The sequence below is a fragment of the Geotrypetes seraphini genome, chromosome 2 (genome assembly GCF_902459505.1).
Source record: "Geotrypetes seraphini chromosome 2, aGeoSer1.1, whole genome shotgun sequence".
Lineage (NCBI taxonomy): Eukaryota > Metazoa > Chordata > Amphibia > Gymnophiona > Dermophiidae > Geotrypetes > Geotrypetes seraphini.
Window position 1 is genome coordinate 118,098,039 of NC_047085.1, and position 16,381 is coordinate 118,114,419.

Consider the following 16,381-nt stretch of genomic DNA (forward strand, 5'->3'; position numbering starts at 1 on the left):
TGAAAAAAATATTTCCTCCTCTTTGTTTTAAACGTATTTCCATGCAAAGTCATTGAGTGTACCCTATACCACTCAAGATTTTATAGACTCGGTCATATCTACCCTCAACCATCTCTTCTCCAAGCTGAAGAGCTCTAACCTCTTTAGCCTTTCTTCCTATGAGAGGAGTTACATCCCCTTTATCACTTTGGTTGCAAATTCTATTTTCTAATTCAGCTTTACCTTTTAAGAGATATGGCGACCAGAATGCAATATTCAAGGTGAGGTCACACCATGGAGTAATACAGAGGCATTCAAATTTTCTTGGCCTTATTTACTATCTCTCTTTCCTAATATTTCCAAGCATCCTGTTTGCTTTTTTTGGCTACCACCGCACATTGGGTAGAAGGTTTCAGGGTATAGTTCAGGCTATATTTACTCAACTGTGCTAACTTGTGTTATTATTAAACAGGTTCCATTGCATAAAAGAAGGACCTGTTGTAAATAATTGGTATTAAAGCGTGTTAGTGTCTTAGTAAATCTAGTCTTAAATGTTTTGTTTATAATTATGTCCCAGAGATGTGAGAGAGGTAAATTTAAATATTAAGCTGAGCTCAGGTTGGAATGCTAAAATCTATATTGGTCAGTTTTAATGCAGCATTCTGATTGCAAGCAAAAAATGTGCTTCATATCATTACCATGACTGCAAAAATGCAGAGCACCTAGAGAAATACAGTTGCATTGTGTATCTAAGGATTCCTCAACCTATTTAGAGGGGGGGTCTTTTACTAAGGTGCGCTAGCCGATTTCGCGCACGCTAAATGCTAACGCAGCAATAGAATATAATGGGCATGCTAGCGTGCTATTTACTGCGTGCTAAATTGGCTAGCACGCCTTAGTAAAAGACCCCCCTAATAGGTTGAGGAATCCTTAGATACACAATGCAACTGTATTTTCCTAGGTGCTCTGCATTTTTGCAGCCGTGGCAATGATATGAACCACATTCTTGCTAAAGCTCTGTATAGCATGTGTTGATTTATTTGCATGAAAGCTGCTATTCAGCAGTCTTAAAATAACTGCGAGGTTTAGTCAGCTAGCAACTGAAAATAGAATTGGGCTATTCAGATTATTTTGGCCTAATATCCATAGAGTTGTTGAAAATACATTGGTAGTGGAAGTATATGCTCACTTGTTACCATTGAACATATAACTCCATTCAAATATTGGTCCAACTGTATACATGTAGAGAGCGAAAGAAAGACAGACAGAGAGAGGAAAAGAGGGAGATACATATTTCTAAACAGAAAAAAGATAAATGTAACACAGACATGAAAAGCTTGTTCCATTTTTTTAAAAAAGGAGGCTGTCCGTACCATTCCGGAGACATAGCCTTTGTCAATAGCAAGAGCAAGATGTTGAATGTGATGACTGCTAAACACACGCACATTTCCTCTCTTCACAGATACATCAAAGAGGCCTAAAGAGATTGAAAAAATATCAGTAAGACCTTTGTGCATAGGCAGAATTAGTTTCAGATCCAAAAAAGATTGTGCTTGTTACAATGCCGCATGAATGTTGAGCAAAAGGAAATGGGGCCAAAGGTTCCATTGCATTTGCATATTTGGCCTGAGTGGTTGCTATCAGTTCCTGCCTAATGATTTCTGTAAACATATGAATTGATTTGGTGATATTTGGAGAAGGAGAAATTAAGAGGTTGGCATTCTGTGTGTAGTTCCCACAGATTTCCTTGCATAGTGAGGACAATGATATACCCACCTAGATGCAAGCTTGGTGAGTAGTCTTTACCCCCCAGTCAAAGCAAAACTACAGGGGTAGTTATGCTCTGCTTATTGCCCCTGGAAATGTACTCACAGAGAATTTATGTTTTTTTTCTGCCAAGGCAACACGCGTAATTCTGAAAATTAAAAACTAAATAACACGTTTGCTAGGGGACGGCAGCCAGAAAACTTGTTTTATATTGTTTCCTTTGTTGTTGCTGGGAATGTTTGTTTTATTCATTTTCGTTGGCCATTTTTTTCATCATGTGAGTAAAGTTATTGGGGGGGGGAGGAATTCTATAAATAGCATTCAAAAATGGTTGCTGGAAAAATGAGCTGCTATGCACTATAGTATGGAGGGCATGTTCCTTTTATAGAATAGTGCTTAGTGCTGGTTTCCATGCCCAATTCTGGACACCAGCCTTACCGCTGCAGAAAACTAGTTAAATCCTAATCTGATTGAATCGCACAAACTTAAACAGGCTCTAGGCGGCTTGAAAAGGGTAGAAGGGCAAGAGGGGAAGTAAGGGGGAGAGGGGGAGAAAGAGGAGAAAACCTAGTCAAGCTAAGCAGAGGAACAGGTGCGTATGGTGAACTTACAAAATGAACTGTCAAAGAGACCCATTATTCTATAACACTGCGTGCAAATTTTTGGAATGCCCATGACCTCCCATGACCATGTCCCCTTCTGGGTTGTGCTCAATGGGATTTAGATACTCAGCGTCATAGAACAGCACACAACTAGATGTGCATGCAAATCCTAATTGGCGCCAATTAACGTCAAAAATTGGTGTACACTCAATGTTCCAGCTTTGCGGAACAAATCTTAGCATTTCATCCACAACAATCTAGTTTCTGACCCCACTGTAGTACAGAAGCCATTCTTGCTGCAGTGCTTAGTGAAGTCTACTCGCATGTTGACCGTGGCTGGATCACTCTTGCAGTATCTTTAGATTTATCGGCAGCTTTCAGTCTCATTGATCATTCGCATTTGTTATCACATTTGTCTTCCTTTGGCATATCAAGGACAGGTCTAGCCTGGTTCACTTCTTTTCTGGCAGATTGCTCCTTGGCAATCACTACAAAATTGGAGAAATTGGCTAGATGCATGGAACATTCTCACGGAAGAGGTGGCAGAGAAAGTGTTTGAATTCAAGAGGGCCTGGGATAGGCATGTAGGATCTCTCAGAGAAAGAGATAAAGGTTACTGTGGATGGACAGACTAGATGGGCCATGTGGTATTTATCTGCCATGTTTCTATGTTACCTGTGGTGTACTTCAAGGTTCTATCTTATTACCATCTCCGTTCAATTTTTTTTCTGACTCCTTTAGCCTTACTAATTCAAGAGACTGGCATTTTGTTTAACATAAGTGCAGATGATATTCTGCTACTTTTCCATACTGCCTTTGCTAGCCCTGATATTATACCTCTTCAAAATTGTCTGACTCAAGTAGGTAGGTGGCTCATTGATCATCATTTAGTATTAAATCATAATGAAACTGTTGAATGCTGGCTCATCTGCATTGTCCTCAAAAGTCACTCGGAGGAAGGAAAGTTGAGTAGTGTCTTTTCACACTGGTGGTTGCAGCTCCGTTTTTCAGAGCCGCTTTATGAAGACAGATTTATGAGTTAAGGAGTGTGAATTGGTTGAGGAGTTTAAATTGTTTAGAGCACGTAATGGTGGAACACTTGCCAAACAAAGAGAGGCATGTCACCCTGCTTAGCCGCTGTTATTTTCCAATTGACACCAACATGGGGGTGACTCACCTTCCCAAGACCAGATAAGTATTTTGCAATTTACTTATTGATATGCGATAAGTTGCGTTATTGATATGGTAAAGGTGAAACATGGCCATATGGGTGCAGTGATGGTCCCTGAATGATATTCTAGTGGCTCATTTGCAAGAGACGCGGTACTGAGCACTTTCATATACAGTACACTCAGTAAAGCAAGCAATTATATTGTATATGATAGTTAATCCCATGTGTTTATTTTTGAGTTATTTGTAATAAGTGTTATATGGCATTTTAGTGATTTATACTCCTTTGTTTCTTGGTTAGTAAAAGAGAGCCTAAATAAGAAAAATTTAAAGTAAACTCTAATCCTCTTTGAAGACAAAAGAGCTAAGATAAGACCGTCATAGGACTGATTTGCACTTCTAGTGGACAAAATACTTATAAACACATTCATTGGTATGTGCCCTGCCCATGCTGTATTTTATGAGTCGAAGTAAGTAATTAGAAATTTGCACAGGCTCTAAAAGGCAGTAATGAAGACTGCATAATAAAAAAGTTATATCATCAAATTTATTGGCTCTGCATAACATCCTCACTGCAGAATTCTGTGTAATCTGCAGTTTCTTTCTAATATTGTCTGTAATGCCCACAAAATGAGTCCCTCTGTTACTATGCCGCAGTAGAGGTTACTAAGTCATAAGAACATAAGAATAGCCTTACTGGGTCAGACCAATGGTCCATCAAGCCCAGTAGCCTGTTCTCACGGTGGCTAATCCAGGTCCCTTGTACCTGGCCAAAATCCAAGAAGTAGCAATAGTCCATGCTACCGATCCAGGACAAGCAGTGGCTTCCCCAATGTCTTTATCAATAACAGATTATGGACTTTTCCTCCAGGAACTTGTCCAAACCTTTCTTAAAACCAGCTACGCTATCCGCTCTTACCACATCCTCTGGCAATGCATTCCAGAGCTTAATTCTTCTCTGAGTGAAAAAAAATTTCCTCCTTTTGGTTTTAAGAGCACTTCCCTGTAACTTCATCAACTGTCCCCATGTCTTTGTAATTTTTGACGGAGTGAAAAATCGATCCATTTGTCGCAGTAGAGGCGAGTTTCATTTCTGACTTTTTTTTTTTCAGGGGAGAGAGGGTTATGTGTATTGTTGATCTCGCTCCATACCTTGTTTGCATTCTCCTCCTCCCACTTTTCATCAGTGCTACTGGTGATGCTAAATTTAAACTACAAAGCATCTGAAATGATGCTACTACTGAACCCCCCAAACCGCCCACCATGTCTTTCTACAAGCAAAAAAAAACCCCATTTTACCATAGTTATCCTTTTTTTCTCCAAGAGCATCAACTGTGCCATCTGGACTGAGGCGTATGAATCTTCCCTTCGCTTTGTTGTAGAACTGAACGGTGTTACCTTTTTGAAACTTCCATCTTTCAACATCCCACTAATTACAACAAAAAATAATAGCAACATTAATTTAGAGAGGAATGCAGGAAGGAAAACACACCAGATAATCAGTTTCCCGCATTTAATTTGTGCTTTAATGTTTTTAAATGAATATTGTTTAACTTTGTGTCAATTAATTTGTTTAGAGAAACAAAAGTCTTTACAATTTCCTTTCTTTTCATTTCCAGTTCTTGGCCTGTAGAGATAAAAGAGAGTAGAATCACTTTACCCTATATTATGACTCAATTTGGCAATTTTATCAGCAGTAAAAAAATATCACAAGTCTCATTTTCTGTACATACTTGTTGGGAAGGTAAAATTGTCTGCCACATGGAGTTCTCTTACAATTCTTCCATCATCTTCTCCCTGGTCTAGCCATCTATGAAGAAAATTGTACCATGTTACCTGTTACAGACTAACACCAATGTTCACTAATGGTCTTTGTTAGATTTTTTTTTTTTTCTATTCATTTTTAACATAAAATAGCATTTGCATTTTAGACTAAAGAGATTTCTCAGCTTGATTCTAACAATTATTACTACTGTACTATTCTATTTCAAGTTTATTAGGTTTTTATATACAGCCTATCAAGGTTATCTAAGCGGTTTTACAATCAGGTACTCAAGCATTCTCCCTATCTGTCCCAGAGGGCTTTCTTTTTTTTTATATAATTTTTTTGAATACTTTACAATATTCAATAGTTCAAAGAAAAAAGGATATCACATAAAATAAAATAATACATAATCAAATCATACATACAAAGTTCCTTTCAAGCCCACATTAATGGGGAGTATATTTTGCTATTTCTAATAAAATAAAGTTCAGGAAATATAAAGAATGATAATTCTTGGTTCATAATAATGAGCCCTGAATCATTCCTTAATCTAGGATACTATTATATTATTTTCCTCTATTTCTCAGTAAAGTGAAACAAATCTCTTTTCTATTTCTTTTCTCTTGCAATTAGGAATTGTTGTAATTGTATTGGATCCCAAAAGGAATATTCAATATCTAATAGTTTAATCATGCATTTACAGGGAAATTTCAAGTAGAAGGATGCATCCAGTGCCAACACTCTATCCTTCAATTTCAAAAATTATTTCCTCCTTAACTGTGTGGTTCTGGATACATCCGGAAAAATCCTGACCAAATCCCCACAAAACCTCGCCAACCCATTCTTAAAATAAAGTCTCATTATCAACATTTTATCCATCTCGCTCATGCATGTTACCACCAGGGTGGACCGAGTCTGAACCACATCCCATGTGTCCCCCAGAAACTCAGTCAAACCTTCCCCTGGAGTGGCCAGATGGTCCTCCCCCTGGGCAGATTCAAGTTCTCTAAAAGGAATGTAATAATAATTATCTATTGGAAAACTCTCTGCATTGGCCAATCCCAGTACTTCCCTAAAGAACCTCCCCAACAAAATCTCAGGCGACAGTAAGTGAGTCACTGGAAAATTGACCAAGCGTAGACCTTTCACTCTGTTCACACTCTCCAAGGATTCAACCCTAGAATGTATTACAGTTGAATCTTTAACAGCTGATACAGAGACAGCTTGAAGATTACTACATTGATTTTCAACCACATTTAATCGTTTATCCAAACAACCAAGACTAGCATCCTCATTCTCTAATCTAGAAGAAACTGACTGGGAACAATCTCCCATTTGCTTCATCGTTGTCCTGAGAAACCCTTCAACCCCAGACATACCTATCCACAAATCCTCTAGGGTAATATCCTGTGTTTCCTCTGCTCGTGTGGTTTCATCCACTCCACCAGAAAATGTCAAAGGTTTAGGTATTTCAGCATATACTAACTTACTTAAGTGGGTGGATGAAATCACTTGAGCATCAGACATAGTGGGGGTTACATTCCCACTATCACTGGGTACCGGATGAAGGGGAGGAGTACGACCGAGAGGACTCATTGAGGCTCCTGACAAGGAAGAGTCTACATCTAATGGTACCACTGGTGGATTGTCCGAAAGTAATAATAAGTGTCTGTCCATTGGACCCGATACCACTGGGGTGGAACTTTTAGGTTTTATCTTTCTTTTTCCCATATTCTAAAGTCATGTAAAACGTTATAGAAAGACTTTATATATTACCAAACCAGCTTCCAGCTCCCAGACTCCTCGTGGCTCCAAGGGGCTCCCAAGGGGCCTGGCGTGCCCCTTAGGGCACGCCCCTTTGGCCATGCCCTGCGGCCACGCGGCAGCGGCTTGTTTTTAAAGCTGAAGAGATGGACCCAGTGACGTCAGGGGGTCCGTCTCTGTAGGTGCCTGTCAGATGAGGAAAACGAGCAGCAAACCGCTGCTGCTGGAGTCCAGGAACCAACGAAAAAGATCCCCTCAGATAGTGTATCCACTCTGTGCAAAAGGCTCCCAAATCAACCGCGGCGGCAGCTTGTTTTTAAAGCTGAAGAGACAGACCCGGTGACGTCAGGGGGTCCGTCTCTGTAGGTGTCTGTCAGATGAGGAAAACGAGCAGCAAACCGCTGCTGCTGGAGGCCAGGAACCAACGAAAAAGATCCCCTCAGGTAGTGTATCCACTCTGTGCAAAAGGCTCCCCAAGGGCTTTCAATCTATTTAATGTACCTGGGGCTATGGAGGACTGAGTGACTTGCCCATGGTCACAAGGAGCAGCACGGGGTTTGAACCCACAACCCCAGGGTGCTGAGGCTGTAGCCCCAACCACTGCGTCACACACTCTTCCACTTTGTACTTCAGAAGCTTCTAGCCTTCTACGCTGCATCCATTCCCCCTCCATCCCCCCTCCCTACACCCCCCCAAAAAACAAAAACAAAGTTTAGCTCACAGTAGAGCAGGAGGATATGGTAGAGACATTGAAATACTTCTAAGCTATACACTAGGGATTTGATGCTGTTCTTTTTGGTTCATTGTACACAATCAGGAGCATAATTATCAATGTGGGTTACCTTTTTTTTTTTTTTTTTTTTTTTTTTTTTTTTATTCAATGTTTTAAAACATTATTATTTGTACATAATAATAAAGAAAGGAATTTACAACAAGAAATTAAGAAAAGTTATTGAAACCAGAGGTTATCATAAGCTTCCTCAAGTCCACATAACTGAGAGATAGCAAACAAATATTACTTACATAAAAAAACTCAAAATAAACATGATCTAAAAGATCAACCATATTAGTGTTAATTATTTCAAAACTCCAACATATTAATTATATAGGGACAGATGAAATAATTTCATGATGTTGCAAAAATTGCTCCAATTGCATCGAATCCCAATAAACATATTCATTATCTTTAAATTTAATCAAGCATTTACAAGGAAATTTTAAATAGAATGTAGCCCCCAAAGCCAACACCCTAGATTTTAATGCCAAAAAGGATTTTCTTCTTAATTGTGTTGCTTGGGCTACATCTGGAAAAATCAAAACATTTTCCCCACAAAATTTAGTTTGCTTATTTTGAAAATAAGCTTTCATAATTAAGGATTTATCTATCTCTCTTGTACAAGTTATAAGAAGTGTAGACCTAGTTGGAATTATATCCTGTGAATCTTCCAGGAAACCAGTTAAATCAAATTCAATTTGTTCCAACTGGTCTACACCTGGTTCTATGGAAACCTTTTTCCTCTGCGGAATATAATATAAATTTGTTAAAGGCAAATTGTCTACATCAGCCATCCCCAAAACTTCTTTAAAATATTTTTTAACCAATATTTCTGGAGACAACAAATGAGTTTTGGGGAAATTAACTAGACGTAGATTTTTTGCTCTTTGCAAATTCTCCATTTTTTCAAATTTCATATGAGTGATATGAAAATCCTTAACTGCTGTTGAAGAAACTGCTTGTAGTGTAACAACCTGAGATTCTGTTGTTCTAATCGATTTTTCAATGATTTTAAAGTTGGAATCAACATTCACAAACTTTTCAATAACTTCTTTTGAAAATTTTTCATTTTGTGTCACTACAGATTTTAATAACCCCTCCATTCGAGTATTTATTTGCCAAAGATCCCTTAAAGTAACTTCCTGAGGTTCAGTCTGGGACTCTCTGACCAACAAAGCCTCATCTTGAAAAGACAAAGCTTTGGGCATCACTCCATAAACTAATAAGGGTGACGCCATTTGCTCAGATAGTCCCTCCGGCTGAAAATTGGAGCCATTCTTAGGCCCCAAAACTTCAGGATTACTTGGTGGAGGTGGTGGAGTTCTACCTGGAGGACTAAGAGATGCCCCTGACAGCGAGTCCGCTCCTTGGCTGTGGCCTAAGGCACTGGATGACGTGAAATGCCTGTCTATGGGGCCTAATAATATTGGTGTAGAAACCTTAGCTTTACCTTTTCTTTTCCCCATCTTTTGTAAAAAATTTAATACATACAGTTTTCTCCCGTTCTCCTAGTGTCTCCAAGGGGCTCCCAAGGGGCAGAACGTGCCCCTTAGGGCATGCCCCTTTGGCCACGCCCTGCGGCCGCGCCCTGCAGCCGCGCGCCGCAGTCGCGGCGTCCCTTTAACCCTCCGGCAAAGGACCCACGTGACGTCAGGACGTCTGACTCCTTGGGTGCCCGCAGAGAAGCAGGTCCCGACTCTCCAGCTTCTGGTGTTAATGAAGCAACTGCAAACCAGGTCAGTTCAAAGTCCACCAAGATGGTAACACCCTCAGTCGTTTGCCTCTCCAAACTAGTGCAGTCGCGGCGTCCCTTTAACCCTCCGGCAAAGGACCCACGTGACGTCAGGACGTCTGACTCCTTGGGTGCCCGCAGAGAAGCAGGTCCCGACTCTCCAGCTTCTGGTGTTAATGAAGCAACTGCAAACCAGGTCAGTTCAAAGTCCACCAAGATGGTAACACCCTCAGTCGTTTGCCTCTCCCATGTGGGTTACCTTTAAGATATTATTTTACCCCTAACTCGTACTATTTTAGCACAGGTCCCATTTTATGTAATGATACTATGGGGCTTATTTTAAAAAAATTCCATATAACACACATGTGGCTTTGTGGCCCAATGCTCCCAGATGGTATAATAACCCTAGCAAGTCATGTTAGGACATTTGCATAATAATGATCGTATGATACAGTACTATTTGGCATGTCTATGAGGGCTAAGAGCCAAATATCTTCCAAAAATAATAAACTCGTACTTATTTTAACAGGAGTCACCATACAACAAATAACATGTAATTGGAAAAATTGGAATAGATTAAATTATAGTTTTTGGTGGAATTCAGTGTGTCATATTTATAAAATGGAAAGAACATTAGCTCTTCAGAAAGGAAATTTTAATAAATTTCAAGATGTGTGGGGGCCATTAACAAATTATTACAATGAATAAATATCATTTCCCTGGTTAGTACAAATGAAATAATGGGGAGGGGGCTAATTTTTTGAATTTTCACTAGGTGCTTTGAATGATAGGAAAGTCTTTATTATATGATATATGTGTTATGATATATTGAAGAGTTCGGAGGGAATGAGATAAAATATATTGAATATGATTAATTATAGAATTTCAAATGATATATTTAAGTTAAAATGATGTTACTTTTTGTTACACTTGATGTAAGTTATAAAAATGAATAAAGAATTAAAAAAAAAAAAATTCCTCTTCATGTGGAACCACTCAGGTCCAGATTCTATAAATGGTCCCTAGTTAGGCGCTGCTAGGTATCTACATTGAGGACGCCTAGTGACACCTAATTCAAATCTACACACAGCCCAAATTGTCTTACCCCCTCCTTTACAAAGCCGCGCTAGTGTTTTTAGTGCTGGCCGCTGTGGTGACAACTCCAATGCGCATAGAATTACTAGCGCAACTTTGTAAAGTAGGGGGTTAATTAGCTTTAATGGCTTGGTAATTGACCATGCCATTGAAGTTAATTGGAAAAATAAATCTAAATAATTAAACAATTAAGGTTTCTGTGTGGAACTCAGAGTGGCGCCTAGCGATGCATAAGTCCAGGCGCCCTCCGACTCCTACCTGAAAAGTAGGCATGGTTAGGAGCAGAGAATAGGCGTGATACTTAGGCATTGCTAGGCATCCGAATTATGCACCAGTAAAACCTGGCCTAATATACAGTCACCTACCTCTAAGTCTATTTAGGCACTGCTAGGTGCAATTCTATAAGCGGCGCCTAGCGGTTGATTGACAACTGTGCAGAATCTGGCCCTTACTGTCTCTTAATGCATCTACAATAAAATATCTAAGGAAGACCTCTGGTTGTTGTAATGTTAGATTTGTGCTTGCTGCATTACAATATATTAAGCCCAAAACTTTATGCACTTTAGTAAAGGGCCCCTTAGTTATTTAAAACTGGGTTTAACAGTAAAATAGCATGCCTTAATGGCAGCTCATGTTGATAAATTCCTCCCTCATAACAACAAAAAGAATGTGTAATGAACACAAATTGATAGTGCACATATTAATTTGTAGGGCCTATGCATGTTAAAATCTATTTGTTCAATGCGTGCTAAGAAACACACATCCTTGGTATACATTGTTTTGGTATCAGTGAAGTTTTAGAATAGCATTTCTCAAATGTAGCAACCTTGGCATCATGCAGCCACCAATGAATTATTTTTTGGCTGCTGTGAAGATGTTGGCTAACTGTAACAGTATTTTAGGAAAATTTCCCAATGTAACCATCAGCCAAGGGCCACCAACCCTTGATGTAAATCAAGAGGTCATGATATCAGGTTCAAAGGTATAAGATCTAAGCCACAAAAATAATTCCTCATGGAAAGGATACAAGATTATTGGAACAGTATCCCTGTGAAGGAGAAAATTGTCAGAGTTCAAGTAAGCATTAGATAAATATTGAATATTGCTACTTGTATAAACTGAAGGGAGAGCCAGAGATCAACTGCAAGCAGTGGCATACCTGGCGGGGTAGAAACCCAGGGCGGAGCATCCCTCCTCCAGATCACAGGTTTGCGGGCTACCTACACATGGCCGTCAGCTCTGCAGGTTTCCCGCCCCAGAAGTTGACATCAGAGGGGGGGGGGGCCAGAGGAGCCATCAGCCACGTGCAGGCGAACCACAGATCCACGACTGCTCCAGCATCCCTAAATCACCCTGCCCCACCCTTGGTACACCACTGACTGCAAGAAATGAAAATAGAACAGACTAGCGGCCTCTTTTACAAAGCCGTGCTAGCAGCTGCGCTGTGCTAACGGCCCCAAAGCCCATAGAGATTTAAAGGGCTTCGGGGCTGTTGCCGCGCAGCAGCCACTAGTGTGGCTTTGTAAAAGAGGCCGATGCTTAGTCTTGGTCAAAGTAGGAAAGAGACTACAATGTCAGCATTTTCAACTCAGTCATCAGGACAGGTATCAGGATTCTCACAACGAATATACCTCATACATGAGATCTATATACACTAGAGGCACTGCATTCAAATAACATAACAAAACATACTAAAATTTAATCTATACTGCAGCTACCTCGTGGTTCCGTGCGGTTAACAAAAATTAAAATACAAGTACACTTCTCCCTCCGTATTTGCAGTGGATGCGGGCGAAACATAGCTGTGAATATGGAAAAACCGTGAATAACTGTTTATGTTATTAACTTTTTTTTTTTTTTTGTAACAGCCAGCGCTTTTGCTATTGAAACCATGAATTACTAGAGACTCTGTAGCTGAAGGTACCTGGGAGTGTGCCGGATGCCGCTTACGTGAGCAGCTCTCTCGCTCTCTCGATCTCACTGGTTGGGCTGGCTGGGCTTCATGCAGGCTCTGCTTCTTCTCCATGTTGCAATGAGAGGGGGCAGTTTTCAAAGTGCTCGGCACTTGCATTTCCTGCACTGTCTTCTGGGTTGTTATGTTGCCCTGTGAATTGTGTGGGGCTGCTCTCCTTAGAACTTCATAGATTCGCCATCACACAGGTGTTTCTGTCGGGCGAGCCCTCCAAAAGGCACTGTTTTTACTTTAATTGCTTTCTGTGATGTAACCCAGATTTTGCAGGTGAATATTCAGTGGGTGAGGAAACGAACTGTAGTGGCCAAGGCAGAAGCACTCCTCATTTGTATTCATTTTTATTTGAATCAGGAGTAGCAAGGCAAAATGTATTATACAGGATGATTCTTTTACTTGAAGGTTGATCACCTGCATCTCAGTTTCAAACGTAGTTTGGGTTCAGAGTTGATTGATTTTGGAGGGCGAAGTCTGCATGTGAAAAATCACCAATAAGCGAAACCGCAGAAACCGCGAATACGGAGGGAGAAGTGTATACACGGTATAATCAAAATATTTACCAAATAGATCAGCCTTCATAGATTTTCTAAATGCCAGATATGAAGTAGAGATAGAAATATACATACTAACTTATTTATCCTGTAATGCTGCTTGATACGCTAAAATCTTACTAAAGAAGCGTTTATGTGCACATCCTTTTACAGAAGGAAAGTCAAAGATCTGAAGATCACGTTTTCTATTGGCAATGATCCATAAGATAACTGGGTAATAACCCACTGAGAGCCTTGAAATCTATACAGCTGAGCTTAAAGATCTGTGTAGCCCTGTCTTATGCATATTCATTATGGATATGAAAACCAGAATTATTGGGTAAGTGCTGAGGACTGGGTAGAAAATCATTATTTTGTGTTTCTAACACACAGAGAAGCACATAGAGTCAGTGTGAAGTTTAAACATGCTCTGTTTGTGACACAGCACTTGGATCCCCTGAAGAAGCTTGTTTGTGAAACGGGTCCCGTTGGGCCACAAGATAAGTGCTGGTTTATTTACTCCTTATTCAAACATATTACATGCTGAATTAAATTTTTATATGGAGGTGTTTTTGTGCCGATGAAAGATATTGCGTCCTTTTATGGGATGTTGATTTACATGCTGAAATAGCAGTTTCACCTCTGGACCTCTGAGGCATTTTCCCTCCATTTTTGGTAGCTAGAGATCTGGTTTATTGGTATTGCTATACAAGTTTTGGATCTCTTGTTACTATGTCTAATATGTAATGTATGACAGACCTCAGGTTCAACAAGCCCAGGATCCTATTTCCAACGGTGGTCAATCCAGATCACAAATACCTGGCAGGATCCCAAAAGAGTAAAACTGATTTTATGCTGCTTATTCTAGAATTAAGCAATGGATTTTCCCAAGTCCATCTTAATAATGACTTATGGACTTTTCATTTAGGAAACTAACCAAATCTTTTTAAATTGCTTTCACGGCATTCTCTGGAATTGAATTCCAGAGTTTAATTGTACATCAAATGAATAAATATTTTCTCTAGTTTCAAATGTACTACTTAGTACGAGCTTCATTGCATGCCCCCTAGTCCTAGTATTTTTGGAAAGAGAAAACAAGCAATTTGCGTCTACCAATTCCACTCCACTAGTCTTCCCACCAAGCTTGGTACTAGTCAAGACTGATGTAGACTCACAATATTTATTTATTGGAATTTATTAACCACCATTTCATGAAGAGATTTACCCATAGCGGTTTATACACTGCCGTGGAGAATCACATATTTAATCCCCTAGATATTCAGTGGGATTGGCCTATCTTCTTTACTTCTCTAGGAAGACGGTAGATATTAAGAGAAATTTTATCAGTCTTGGGGTATTTCAAGACACTGAGGTACATCTTGTAACCTAATTGTTGTCATAGTTTCATAGTTTATTTAAGTTTTGATTAAACACTTATCCAAAAGTACAAAGCGTTGTACGAAGTATTTAAAAATAACTGGGAGACAAACATTTTTAAATTAATTAGACATACATGAACTAATTATTAGACATACACGAACTAAACAAACATACTTATGACTTGAAAAAAATGGGAAAAGAGAGAAGAACTACAATTTTATGGAAAGAATACATAAAAGGAAAATACAATAGGAAAAGGGAAAAAGTTAAAAATTGTCATGACTATTCTGTTCTTAGATTGATTGTGAATGTCAAATTGTAACCCGTTCTGAGCTTCTGGGATAATGGACAAAAATCAAAATCAATAAATAAAATAATTAGGGACAAAGATAATGGGTTTTGGGTGAAATTAAGAAAACGAGATTTTTTAATCTAAGAGAATTCTCATGGATTTCATGCTGAGAATAAATCCTAGCACTATCTTTTATACAAGAAGTTACAGCAGAATGCAATGTAGCAACAGATTGCTCCAATTTATGTAGAGTATTCTCTACTTCAACCAATTTGGAATCAAATTCCTTCATTTTAGTAATTCAATCGAGCAAATTAGCATAACTTAGGCAACATATGTTGAACAAAAGTGTCAGTACGAGCTACCATATGCCATATAGATTCTAACATCATCTTAGAACTCAATGACAGCCCCTCCAAAGATGCAACAGGAATAGGAGAAATCATTTGCACAGGTTCAGGAAATGATGTTACCAAAAGGCAGTCAATTTTGTGGACTGCTCTTTGGAGCATCAGGAGGTATCAGGAAGATTGTCAATTCCCCCTTCTGAGAGAATCAGTATCAGAAGAAAAAGGCTGAAGACAAGGAGACTTCTGGAGAGGATAGAACACATACAGTTTCAGAGGAAGCTGGAGCAGATAATATTTGTTTAGCCCAACCTCCCACAGGAGTCCAGAACGGGTTACAAGAGTGCATTCACAATATGTGTTTCCCCCAAAATAAGCCCTACCCTGAAAATAAGCCCTAGCATGATTTTTAAAGATGTTCCTAATATAAGCCCTACCCCCATAATAAGCCCTAGTTAAGATTGACCCGTGTCACTGATGAAATCTTCCATTCAGAGCACTACTGCCCCCGCTGTTTTTGGATACCTCGGAGGTATGTCAGTCTCATGATGGGAGGATCAGTGGAGTTATGCTACACAGGGGGATGGGAGGGAGGGATAGAAAGATGGTGCACAAGGGGATGGGTGAGAGGGGAAGAAAGATGCTGTACATGGGGGGGGGGGAAAGGAAATAGGAAGAATTGGGGTGGAGGAGAGAAAGAAAGAGATGATTGTTGTACATGAAAAAAAATGGCATCTCCCGAAAATAAGCCCTAATGCATTTTTTGGAGCTAAAATTAATATAAGACCGTGTCTTATTTTCGGGGAAACACGGTGGATGACATAGTTGACAATATAGACATGGCAAAATATAAGATAATTCACTGCAGTATCTAGGTGACGGTGGGTAGCACAGTTACGTTATACTAGGAATGGCATTTGTGTTTAGTAGGCCAGATAGTGGAGGTGCTAAGTTTCTGGGCACAGGTCATTAAGGTGCTGGGTTTGTAAAGAGGAAGGTTTTCACGGCCTTCCTGAAGCTCCATAGTCCATCTAGTGTTCTAACTGATAGGGAGGATGATGTGCCATAATCTAGGTATGAAATGCAAATAGGAGCATTTGCGGACTGCTTCGGTCTTGAGAGAGCAACTAGGCAGCAGGGTCAGTCATCTCTCTCCTTGGGATCTCAGTGGTTGCTTTGGAAAGTTGCTTTGTACTGCTATTGGCCCTAGGTGT

At 39.6% G+C, this 16,381-nt stretch overlaps 1 protein-coding gene across 2 annotated transcripts in view; it reads right to left on the reverse strand.

Annotated features, from left to right (window-relative positions):
- The window catches only part of RP1 (RP1 axonemal microtubule associated), a 627,806-nt gene that overhangs the window by 433,100 nt on the left and 178,325 nt on the right, over positions 1–16,381 (reverse strand). For both annotated transcript variants that reach the window (XM_033933654.1, XM_033933653.1), the window contains exons 10-13: positions 5,252–5,328; positions 5,114–5,145; positions 4,818–4,947; positions 1,353–1,456 (exon numbers count right to left, since the gene is read on the reverse strand). In XM_033933654.1, coding sequence (XP_033789545.1) covers positions 1,353–1,456; positions 4,818–4,947; positions 5,114–5,145; positions 5,252–5,328 — 343 coding nt within the window. The remainder of the gene's footprint in view (positions 1–1,352; positions 1,457–4,817; positions 4,948–5,113; positions 5,146–5,251; positions 5,329–16,381) is intronic.